Genomic DNA, 11,413 nt, shown 5'->3' on the forward strand with positions numbered 1-11,413 from the left:
TCCCCATGTAAACAGATACCAGTGCTGTTGTTAGTGCTGGATCCCCCAGGATGGTGTCATGCACAGCATACAGTACAGCTGGGTCAGGAGATGCAGGGAGAGAAGAGCAGCAACCTCTCTGAACATACCATAAGGATATAAAGCTAGCAAAGAGTATCCAAAGAGGGGCATGAAGATGATGAGGGGACAGGAGGGGAAGCTGTATGAGGAACAGCTGAGGTCAGTTGGCTTGTTCAGCTTGGAGAGGAGGAGGAGGAGGAGAGAGAGGGAGGAGGTCTCAGCATGGCCTGCATCTTCCTCCTGAGGGACAGCTGCAATCTCGGCACTGATCTCTGCTCTCTGTGACAGTGACAGGACCCAGGGAATGGCTGGAGCTATGTCAGAAGGGTTTTAGGGTGAATATCAGGGAAAGGCTCTTCCCCAGAGGGTGCTGGCACTGCCCAGGCTCCCCAGGGAATGGGCACAGCCCCAGGCTGCCAGAGCCCAAGGAACATTTGAACAGTGCTCCCAGGGTGGGATTGTTGGGCTGTCTGTGCAGGGCCAGGGGTTGGACTCTGTGATCCTTTCAGGTCCTTTCCTCTGGTGAGTCTATGATTCCATGATTCCTAGACCCTGGGAAGGAAGATTGATACAATGCTTTGCCATATAAATAAATGCTATTTGTAGTGCCTTCAGCTGGCTGTGCTCTCAGTTGTACCAAACAAATGTAACAGAATTGAGCTGCTATTTTAGACAGAAAGCACAAAGCGCCACCTCACCATATCGAGCATTGGTCTGTTTAAAGGCTCCAACAATCTCTTCTCCATTTCCAGATGCAAACATCGGCAAACACACGTTGGAAAAGTCAAGTGAGTTCCAACGTTCCCAAGATAAAAATTTTCACTAATGAAACCAAGCAAGGATTGCCCACAAAGCCTTTGGAATCACTTCCTAGATGAATTAATGTCTCTCCCATGCAGGGCCGTAATAGCTGAACTTCTGCAGTGCTGAAAGGTTTCAGGTAGGGTGGGACCAAGTCCACAATGTTCCTGTACAGTCTGAAATAGGGTTGGACCAAAGGTTTTCCTCGGGGGGATGATGCCAAAATCCATTGCATTCTGGCACACCAGCATTCCAGACTCCAGCAGGTCTGACAGACAGCCCGTGCAAGGAAAAAGCAAGATCCAGATACTACAGGATGGAATGGAAGGGAGATGGATTAATTCAGACAAGCAATTAGTGCTTGAAGAAAACCCATGCACAGGTCTCTTTGAGTGAAATGGAAAAGCAAAGGGATTTTGGCAACAGTAGCAGAACTCTTGGAAATAGGAGTGCTTTGCAACAGCAGCTTACAAGGACTAATTGCTGCCACTGGACATTAGGGCAGATGAGAAGAGTTTGGGTAATGCAGGAATCATGTCAGGAGATAAGCAGTCGTCTCCTGTTTCCCCAGAACCTTGCAACAAGCAGAAAGGGATGTTTGATCAACAAAAATAAAAATAGCAAGGAAATCCTGCTGACTCCTGCTGAGACATTGACAGTCTGGTGCCTCTGTTGCCATCTGCTTGGGGGTTACTGCCAGCTCCGAGCAATTATTCTTCATGAATTGGTACCTGTGTGAGCAACAGAAAGAATTGGAGAGTAGAGCTCCCAGCCCACCTCAAGGCTTTGCTTTCATCCTTTCCACATCAGCTCAGGTGACTTGGATGCCTTGTCCAGGGGAGGATGTCCCTGCCCATGGCAGAGGGTGGAACTGGATGAGCTTTAAGGTCCCTTCCAACCCAAACCATTCTGGGATTCTAGGATTCTTCTGAAGGCACTATCATCTGTAATGAGAGATCCCTTTCCACAAGCTCTGTCATAAGCTACTGAGCCTTGTGCCCCACTGTATCTAATTACAGCCTGTTTTCCAGCCACACTGCAGCTCCCTTTGATCTGTGCTGGCCTAAATGGCCTCCAGAGCTCCACTATTCTACAGCCTGTTTTTTAGGCAGCTTGGAGTCCAGCACCTCCTAGAACTAGCCCAGGAACTGGTGATCCTTGTAGATTTTATTAGGGGGTTGCAAGTCATTCATGACTAAATGGAACTTAGGTCAAGTGAATATTCAGTTTTCCCAGGAAAACGGTGAGCTAACTGGAGAATGTTTGGCACAGGTTTAAGTTCGCCTGGACAAAACCACTCTGTGGAAGAAGGAGCCAGGCCCTAATGTCCAGGCTGATCAAGTTGTTCCAGATTATCCCATTCAACAGTTACACTTCTTAACCTGCCGTCTCTAAAGATGACAGTGTTCTCTGCATCCATCAGTGTTCTGTCTGCCTTTCACATCCCACTGTGGGATCCAAGCCAATTCTTCCTTAAAACTGGAGGTGAAAGGACGCAAAGCTGATGACCAGACACTCAGCTGGACCAGAGGCTTTGGGTCAGCTCCTCACACTGCAGCTTATTGTACAGGACACAGGAAGGTTACAGTGATCCAGCCTAATGCCCCACTTTGATAATGGAAAAATAAGCCTTACTCCTGCCCTCACTTCTGTCTTTTCTATTTGGGTTGCCTGCTCTTCAGAGTTAAAAGGTACCAAGGGTAAAGGATCTAGCACAGCAGCCCTGCATTTTCTAGAGGCCCTCCAACACAAAGACAAGTAAAATAACCTTGGGTTAGTCACAGTTTTTTAAAGGCAAGTGAGCAAAACAAGGTGTTTTAAACAGTGCCAAAAATTGATGGGAACCCCAGATGGAAAATTATATTTTTTCAGAAAGACAAACACAAATGAGGAACAGAATTCAGGTCTCCTTTCTTTCCCAGTATCAGACAATATGAATAGAAATATCAACAATTAACACTAGCTCTTCTTCCAAAGACACACCAATAGAACACCACAAATGCTGGTAGGCTTTTTCAAGGCAGAAAATGGATTTAAAGAGAGCTTACCCTGCTCCAGTAGCTGCTCTTGGATTTCAGCTGCACTCATTTAATTTTACTGGAAATCTCTTTCAGAAGGCCTTTCAAATCAGAGAGCTTTAAAAAAAAGAAGGGGGTTATTTTTGTGAAGTCCATCTAGCTGAAGGAAAGCAGTGCTAATGAGAAATGGAAGTAATGAGTAATTGCCTCTTCAAATATTGCACCAAATGCAAGAGTGCTTCAAGAGGACACTCCCAATGACAGTGTTCATCAGGGCAATTAATGCAGCAATCCCTGATGCCTCTGTATTTCAGTGAGTTAACCAGCAGTTACCAGAAGAGGGAAGCAAGAGATGTGTATTTCTTTTCAGGAGAGAATTAAGGTTAGGAAGATCTCCTTTGAGTTTCAAGAGCAGCATCACTAGCCACAGACTCGCTCACCCCTTCCATTTCAGTCTTGGGAAGCAAACTATCATTTTGTAATCTAAATTATTTGACAGCAACCAAAATAGGTACTCTGAAGTATATGTGGCTCTTTTCACCTGTGAACTTCTCAAAAGTCTGTGCTTTGTACTAAAGCCGCTCCACACTTCAGAGGCTAAATAGATAATTCAGTCAAGCCTCAGAAAACACCCATTGTGAAGGTCTTTTCAGCATCACAGTCATAAAAAGAGTATTTGTATGGCAATTCTCATAATGTGCTCTCTGGTAGATTGGTAGCTTTCTATTGCTTAATTACCCCATGCCAACAGCACCCAAAGCTAAACTTGACAGGCACCTTTGGGAAGGGGACATGTCCAGTGTGTGACACCCCTTCTTCCCATTGGTGTTTCATGGGCCTGTTACACAGCTGAATGTTGCAGTTGAAGGTGGAAATTACTTCTATTTTATTCCACCCCACAAGGAATACTGAGAAACACTCCTCCAGCACTAAGCAAGTGTCTTTCTGTTTCATTTTCCTGCACAATATGAAGCTCTTGTGGCTTGGGAGGGACCTGACAGCTCATTGTGTGCAACCCCTGCTGTGGGCAGGACACAGGCTGCTCCAAGCCCCATCCAACCTGGCCTTGGGCACTTCCAGGGATCCAGGGGCAGCCACAGCTGCTCTGGGCACCCTGTGCCAGGGCCTGCCCACCCTCACAGCCAAGAATTTCTTCCCATTATCCCATCTAATCCTGCTCTGTGTTCAAAACCATTCCCTCTTGTCCTAATCACTACACACCCTACACATTCCTGTCTGTGGAATCAAACAGCACAGTAAAATAGCCCAATTAAAATGGGGCCCTGGTGACAGTGACAAAGACTGCACACGACTCTGGGAGGCTCATTTTCCTTGCCATGGCACACCCCGTGCTTCACCAGAGAGAATCACATTCCCCGGAGCAGTCTGGGACAGAAGTACCTTGGCATCCAGCTGTCTAAATCGATGCAGCATCCTAGAAGCAGAAGGAGAACACGGAGCAAAGGGATCAGTCTGGAAACCAAGGAAAACTTGGCTAATTACCCCACCCCGCCTCCCCCCAGGGCTCTATCCTCCAAAGCAGGCAGGGCTGCACATGACTGGCATCATTTTTAGTACAAGTGAATGAACTAACATGCACATTATTATTATTAGTAGGATGCTATTCCATTTTCCTTCTCAAGACACTTTTGCTTCCAGTACCGAGGAGATGGTTTTGGTATTTGTTTGGCTTCTTATCCAATGCTGTGTGTCTCTGGGTAGTGTTAACCTAAACATTTATTTGTGGACAGCAATGTTCATGCCCATGGATAGGAAGGGTCTGGTTTTTCTTGCCCATTCCTATCAACTCTCTCTGATTAAGGGAAATACTCAGGCTGCCAGAAGTTAGCAAAGTTAAGCAATCAGGTTAAAAAAGCAGGTTTTGCTCTCTAGCAGTGTTCTGTTTTCTTGCTTTCTTTCTGTTTCTTTTTTCTCTTGTACTATTACTCTGAAAACAGTGAGACAGATCCCAAAGATAATGTTTCCATGAGCTGGCAGTCAAAGAAATATCCAAGTCTAAGTGTCCAAATCCCAAATATCATGATTCTAAAGGCCATCTTCCCCTCCTCAGAAGTCTTCCAAACTAAGTACACCTCTCCATCTGGATTACTGCTGTGGGAATGTCTGAGATTCCAGATTCTCTGGAATCTCTGAATTCTGAATTCTCGGAACATTCTCTGCTAAGAATATATAATACAATATATACAATAAAATAATAATATAATATTATATAATGAATAGAATAGAATAGAATAAATGTATAATCATGGAATTATCTGGGTTGGAAAAGATTGAATCCAACCAATTCCACCACTAACTGTGTCCCCAAGTGCCACATCCACACAGCTTTGAAATCCCCACCCCGAGGTGGGAGTGCCACCACTGCCCTGGGCAGTCTGTTCCAGGGCTGGACAACCCTTTCCATAAAAAATTTTTTCCTGATGTCCAACCTAAACTAATGCTACAAACAAGACTCAGCTCTGGCACTGCTTCCCATGATGACATCTCAAAACACCATGGGAAGACATTTTCTTCTCTGCAGCAGACAAAAAAGCACCATTTCACTTTAGAAATTAAAAGCATGTTTATGCTGAGTTTGTTTACTTACTCATTAGTTTGTAAACATTTTAGAGCTGCTGAAAACTTGCCTTCACTAGGAATGTTCAAGAGAAAATTAAGAGAATGAAGACAAAGATGGGCAGGCTTACTCTTCTGATGAATCATTTGCTTTTGTGTTGATTTTGACGAGGTAATTTTCCTTCATGACAGCTTCCCATGCCAGGATTTCATTGTCCTCATTTCTTGAGCCTGGGAAATGTATTTGAAGAAAAAACACTTAATTTGTCTTTCCAAAGCCAAGGTGCAAAAAGGCTGGGTCAGTGTGTGCATTCTGAGGTTAATGATTCCCTTCCCCACATCCTGAGCACTCGCAGCCCCACTGCCCTCTCCTGACAGATGTGACACCAACACCTTGCACTGAATGCTCCTGGCAACCAGAGTCACTTAAAAATACAAAATATGAGCAAACATAAAACCCAAAACCAGACAAACAAACACAAAACACCCCCCACCTCCTCAACCTTACAAGCTCCAAAAATCTTTTTGGAGTTCTTTGGGTCTTGGTTAACACAGGTACAGGACATTCTAGCAAGTTCCCATCTGGATTTGAGCTTTCCATTTGTTTCTACATTATCCCATATTGGGTCAATAAGAGTAACACTTCTAAGAACCACAGTGTAGGATTTTTCATTGAACTGAAACCCTCCAGAATGATGAAGAACTGTCTTCTCTAAGAAACATTTTGTGGTGGTGCTGTAAATTCAAGAGTTGATACAGAGGAGCCCACTTTGAGGCATCAAAGCCCTCCAGGGTAATACTTCAGCATTTTATCCTGTTCCAATAGGACACACAAGGGTTTAAATAAAAAAAAAATAAAATTAACTGAGACAAAAGAAGCCCAGGGCTGAAGTCCCTTTCTTCCACCCAGTGCTCCTCTGAGCTCACACACCCCTCAGCTGTTCTCCCACATTCCAACAATCATTTAAGCACCCAAATCCCAACCATTTCCTTAAGAGTTAAATGGGGAAGGCAGGATTTTACAACAGTCAACACATCAATGTGCTTCCTCCACGCAGTTCTCAGTTCCTATCATCAGCAAAACCACAATCATTTTCTGGCTCTAATTAACTCTCCCATTCTTTCAGAGCTGCAACATGCACTGTGCATCATTTGAGCAGGAATTTCTGCCATCCAACAGCTTCCCCAGCAAGAAATCCACACAGCAATTTGGACAGCCAAAATGATTTAGTGCTAAGCAATTTTACAGCCCAAAGCATGCTCTTCCTCCTAAACTGGTAACAAATCCAGCTTCTGCTGCAGGGCAGCAGGCAGGTTGCTGATGGATAGGAACAAGCCTGTCAATTAACTCAACTAATGCTCTCTCAGCTGAGAAAACACTACATTTGCTGGAGAGCTGGGGGGAAAGCTTGTTAAAACAATTCCTATCTGTGTCCTCTGACAGAGAAATTAAAGGAGAAATAGCTCAAGAACTGACTTGCCACATTTTTGAGGTGGTTTGCTCATTTGGCTACATGGAAACTGTTTATTCTCTTTCAGTCTCTCCCTAGCAAGCAGAATGAATTACAAAAAACCTTGCAAAGCTGAGAAACAGCACAGGCAGCCTTAAAGAGTTAGGATTAATCTGAAGTCTTAATGATTTACACACACAAAGCAATTCTACATCAAAATGGCTTGGACAAGAGAGCACTGGATAAATCTCACTTGAAGACTTGAATCTTACTGAAGAGATTTCCAGCAGCACAGTGGATTTGCATGACAGAGGTCAACATGGCCCTGGGAAATTTCCCAGCACAGCACAAAATGCCTGGAATCAGCACAGGATGCCATGGAGGAGCTGCAATGCACCTGCTGCATTGGACAACAAGGGCAAAATCCAAGGTTCCTTGGGCAACAGGGAAAAATCCAACTCACAACAAATGGATGGCTCTTTGCTTTCCTTGTTCCAGCAGCACTTGAAGCATTTCCTCAGCACCATGTATATGTAGGCAAAGATGACAAAGGGGAAGGGGATGGTCAGGCGACTGCAGTATTCCTGCACCAGGAAAAAACGCTGGAACTTCCACACCTGGTCATTATTCTCCTGCACTGATCCAACTGTGTAGCTGATGGGAGAGAGAGAACACACCCAGCATGAGTTATTCACCAAAGAGCTGCAGCAGAGGCAAGAACAGAGCATTCCTCTACTGTACCAGGGCATGGTTTTATTGTCACAGAATCCCAGAGAGGTTTGGCTTGGGAGTGACCATAAAGCTCATCCCAATCCATCCCTGCCATGGGCAGGGACACTTCCACCATCCCAGGTTGCTCCAAGCCCCATCCAACCTGGCCTTGGACACTGCCAGGGGCAGCCACAGCCCTGGAAGGGGCTCTGAGATCTTTCTGGAGCCTTCTCCTCTCCAGGTGAGCACCCTCAGCTCTCCCAGCCTGGCTCCAGCCCTTGGAAAATCTCCTCTGGACTCCTTCCAGCAGCTCCATGTCCTTCCAATGTTAGGGGCCCCAGTCATTCTGGAGGTGATAATTTTTATTGACAAGGAGGTTATTTAGTTTGTTCTCCTTCGTCAGTAATTTGCAAATGGGTGGAACTAAGACAGTAGGAAAAAACCCCTTGGTGTTACAAATAAGATGGAAAAAATCTGAATGGGAAGAAAATCTTGTTCTCCTTCATCAGTAATTTGCAAATGGGTGGAATTAAGACAGTAGGAAAAAAAACCCTTGGTGTTACAAATAAAATGGAAAAAATCTGAATGGGAAGAAAATGCTTCATGTACTTTCACTACCTCAGCTCTAAGCAATCTTCTTCTAGCCTAGACACAAAAGAACAGGATGCTTCTTCACAAGATATTTGTGTCTTATTAAGTGAGCAGATAACTCCCTTCTTAGGGAAATAAACCCAAAAGAACCCAAATCTAAAACTAGAACACTAACAAGAAATTTAAAAGCTCCTTAAAAGCACCTTTTTAGTAGAGGTATTAAGGACACTCCAGGTATGGATCAAACCCATGGCACAAAGCACTGTATGAACCCAGCAAAGCATCAACCACAGGAGCAAGTTCAGGTTAATAAAACCACAGTGTCCTGAAGAGTGAGAACAACTCATTTACTCACTCTGGCAAGGTCACTGGGGCAGCAGCTCACACTTGGCAAGGCCCTGACCCAGCATCACCCCCTGTGTGACCCACGGGGGTTCCCACCACACCCACAGTGCAGAGGATGCTCAGAGATGGAGGCCAAGGACAGGCAGCAATCCCTCCCCAGGACACTGCACCAGCTCCCCCAGGCTGCAGTGACAGATGCAGAGGCAAGGGATGGCCTCCTGCTGTTTTCCAGCAGTGCACTCCCTTTCCCAGGGAAATGCCAGTGCAGGGATGGCCGGGAAGGCTCCTGGGGTACGCACCCGAACATGGCCACGAGCAGGTTGACCAGGAGGATGTTGGTGGAGAGCATGTAAATGCACACCAGGGGAATGGTGATCCACTCAGGGAAGCGGGGCTGGTTGTTGGCATCCAGCTCCACGCACAGGGGCTTGGACTCGTTCCCAGAAAAGGTGCAGTGGTCAAAGTTGTAGGTGGTACCTCAGAGAGAGAGGGGAGAGCAAACAGTGAGCTCCTGGTCTGCTGGGCTGTCCTGGCTTGCCAAGCAAATTGTGTTCTGTTTGCCATCTGTATGGCAGTTGTCTGGAGAGAACATCTGCTGATAACAGCTATTGAATGTCACTGCATGGCTGATAAGAACTACAGCATCCCACTGGGAGATGCTCTGCCCAGAGGGGAGAGCCAAGCATTCCTACATGGATATAGTCTGGAGATTCTGGGACACCAGCGGGGCTTTTCTCTGCTGGGTTTCCCAGAGGAACAGCAGTTACCTCTTCCACTGGACCTTCAGAGGAAGACTATACCCTTCTAAAGGATCCCTGCTCCAACAGAACCACCCCTGACACTCCAGGAGGGCTGCAGCCACAATTCCAATGGGACTGCTGACCCACAGGGTGGCAGGAAGTGTTCTGACTCTGTCAGTGTTTAATTTACTGCATTGTTTATCTTTTTTTTTTCTTCCCTATTAAAGAACTGTTATTCCCTGCTCCCATATTTTTTGCCTGAGAGCCCCTTAATTTAAAATTTGTAGCAATTCAGAAAAGGGGGGAGGGTTTACATTTTCCATTTCAGGGGAGGCTCCTGCCTTCCTTAGCAGACACCTGGCTTTCCAAACCAAGAGCCCAGCCCCAGCTCCTGCCCTCATCCCTCCATCCCTGCTCCCCTTTAGACTTGGAGGCAAGGGGTCAGCACAGGGTTGGATGACCTCTAGGGGGACAGAACCTTTGACCCAGCCATGAGAGACCCCCCCAGAAGGTAAATACCATCAATATCATCAGGGTACTGGCCAAACATGGCCAGGTAGGGCTCGTAGATGACCGAGCGGAAGATCCACTCCCAGCGGTGCTCGTTCTTCCTCAGGATGCCTTGCCTGGCCACACCAAAGGCCACCATCCACACAGCAAAGAGGAAGAGGAAGAAGAAGACATCTATCATCTGAAAAGGGACAACAGGCATCAATCAGTGCCCCACTGCAGGTTTGTTGCAGGCCACACATGGATGGCTTTTTGCTCCTCCTTTTGTGTTTCACCAACACACATGGTAATAACTGACCACTCCCATTAAGAGAACTTCAAAAATATTTATGCAACCATAAAAGCAAGGCATGTTTTGGGATACAGGATATCTCCCTGGCATTAAGACAGGCTCCACAAAAGCCAGAACCAGGTAAAAAGGACTGTGGCTCACCTCATCCCTGTGAGATGAAAGCTTCTGGAAATGCCACTCTGGATGGCTTCCAACCAGCATTTACAGCACAGACACTCTGGCCAATGGCGTCTCATGAATTTCTAGCACTGTGTGAGAGGATCCTCACCACCATCTTCCTCAGGTACTCATGTGATGGATGCAGTGGAGAACCAAAATCCTCCCCATGTACCCTCTATCATCGCTGTCTTATTGGGGAATACTCATGGGAGCAACAGAAATACCACTGAAACGTTCTTCAGCCTGATCCTTATTCTCTCTCTTGACACAGAAAAATGCCCTGCTCTTAATTAGATCCCATTTAAATCTTAATTCATCTTCTTTAGCAGATTTAACTTGCTGCCATCATCAGAACGTGGTGATTTTGCTCTTAAGAGGGAAGGGGGAAAAAAAGTGTCACATCATTTATTTAGACTCTCTTGAATAGCTGCCAGAATCTTACCATCCTCTGCAGCATAATAATTTTGGGTCCTAGATTCCTGCTAACTGTGAAAATGTGGATGAGCCTCAGCGTAAAAACTATGTAGTCCAAACAGAAAATTACTCTCCCGGAATACCAAGAGCTTTCATCAGAGTGAAGCCTGATGGAGACAGCAGAAGAAAACAAAGAGAAGCCTTGGGTGAATCATGCAGAAATCAGGTAAAACCACACAGAAACATTGAAATGGAGAGTGGAAGGTGAGTAATTGGAAAGCAGAGCACAGCTATGCAGGGCCCCATGGCCTCCCCCATCTAATGACAGGTGACAGAGATGGTTAAGGCACACTCTGTTTACACCCTTCCTTCCTGACATGCATCAGCCCTGCTCATTTTTGCTCTTACCCTTAAAGCTATTAGCAGCAAGGAAATTTGTACCTGGAGCTACTCCCACAGCCCTATGAAGCCACCACAGTGGCTGCTCCACTGCCCTGAGGCAACAAGGACTAAGTTACAGCTGACTGAACAATTGCTTTGGAAAACGTGTTTCCATAATTTCTTTGTCATGGTTTTTAACTGACCCCACCGTGTAGAACAGCTTTGGGAGATAATGGCATTGTTAGGCTGCTGTAGGGACAATCACAGTCCTCTTAAATATAACACAAGGCCCAGGTGGTCATACTAAATAGTAACAGGAGCCACAGAAAATCCTAAAGATCCCCTGACTTTTTTTTTTTTTTT

General features: G+C 45.7%; 1 protein-coding gene across 1 annotated transcript in view; it reads right to left on the reverse strand.

Moving 5' to 3' along the window:
* Positions 1-1,523: 1,523 nt before the first annotated feature.
* TRPM8 (transient receptor potential cation channel subfamily M member 8) overlaps positions 1,524-11,413 on the reverse strand; it is a 58,076-nt gene continuing 48,186 nt past the window's right edge. The window contains exons 22-26 of the mRNA XM_005429225.2: positions 7,371-7,561; positions 5,588-5,687; positions 4,281-4,314; positions 2,910-2,996; positions 1,524-1,592 (exon numbers count right to left, since the gene is read on the reverse strand). Coding sequence (XP_005429282.2) covers positions 2,946-2,996; positions 4,281-4,314; positions 5,588-5,687; positions 7,371-7,561 — 376 coding nt within the window. The 3' untranslated portion in view covers positions 1,524-1,592; positions 2,910-2,945. The remainder of the gene's footprint in view (positions 1,593-2,909; positions 2,997-4,280; positions 4,315-5,587; positions 5,688-7,370; positions 7,562-11,413) is intronic.

This window comes from Geospiza fortis, unplaced genomic scaffold, assembly GCF_000277835.1.
Source record: "Geospiza fortis unplaced genomic scaffold, GeoFor_1.0 scaffold179, whole genome shotgun sequence".
Taxonomy (NCBI): Eukaryota; Metazoa; Chordata; class Aves; order Passeriformes; family Thraupidae; genus Geospiza; species Geospiza fortis.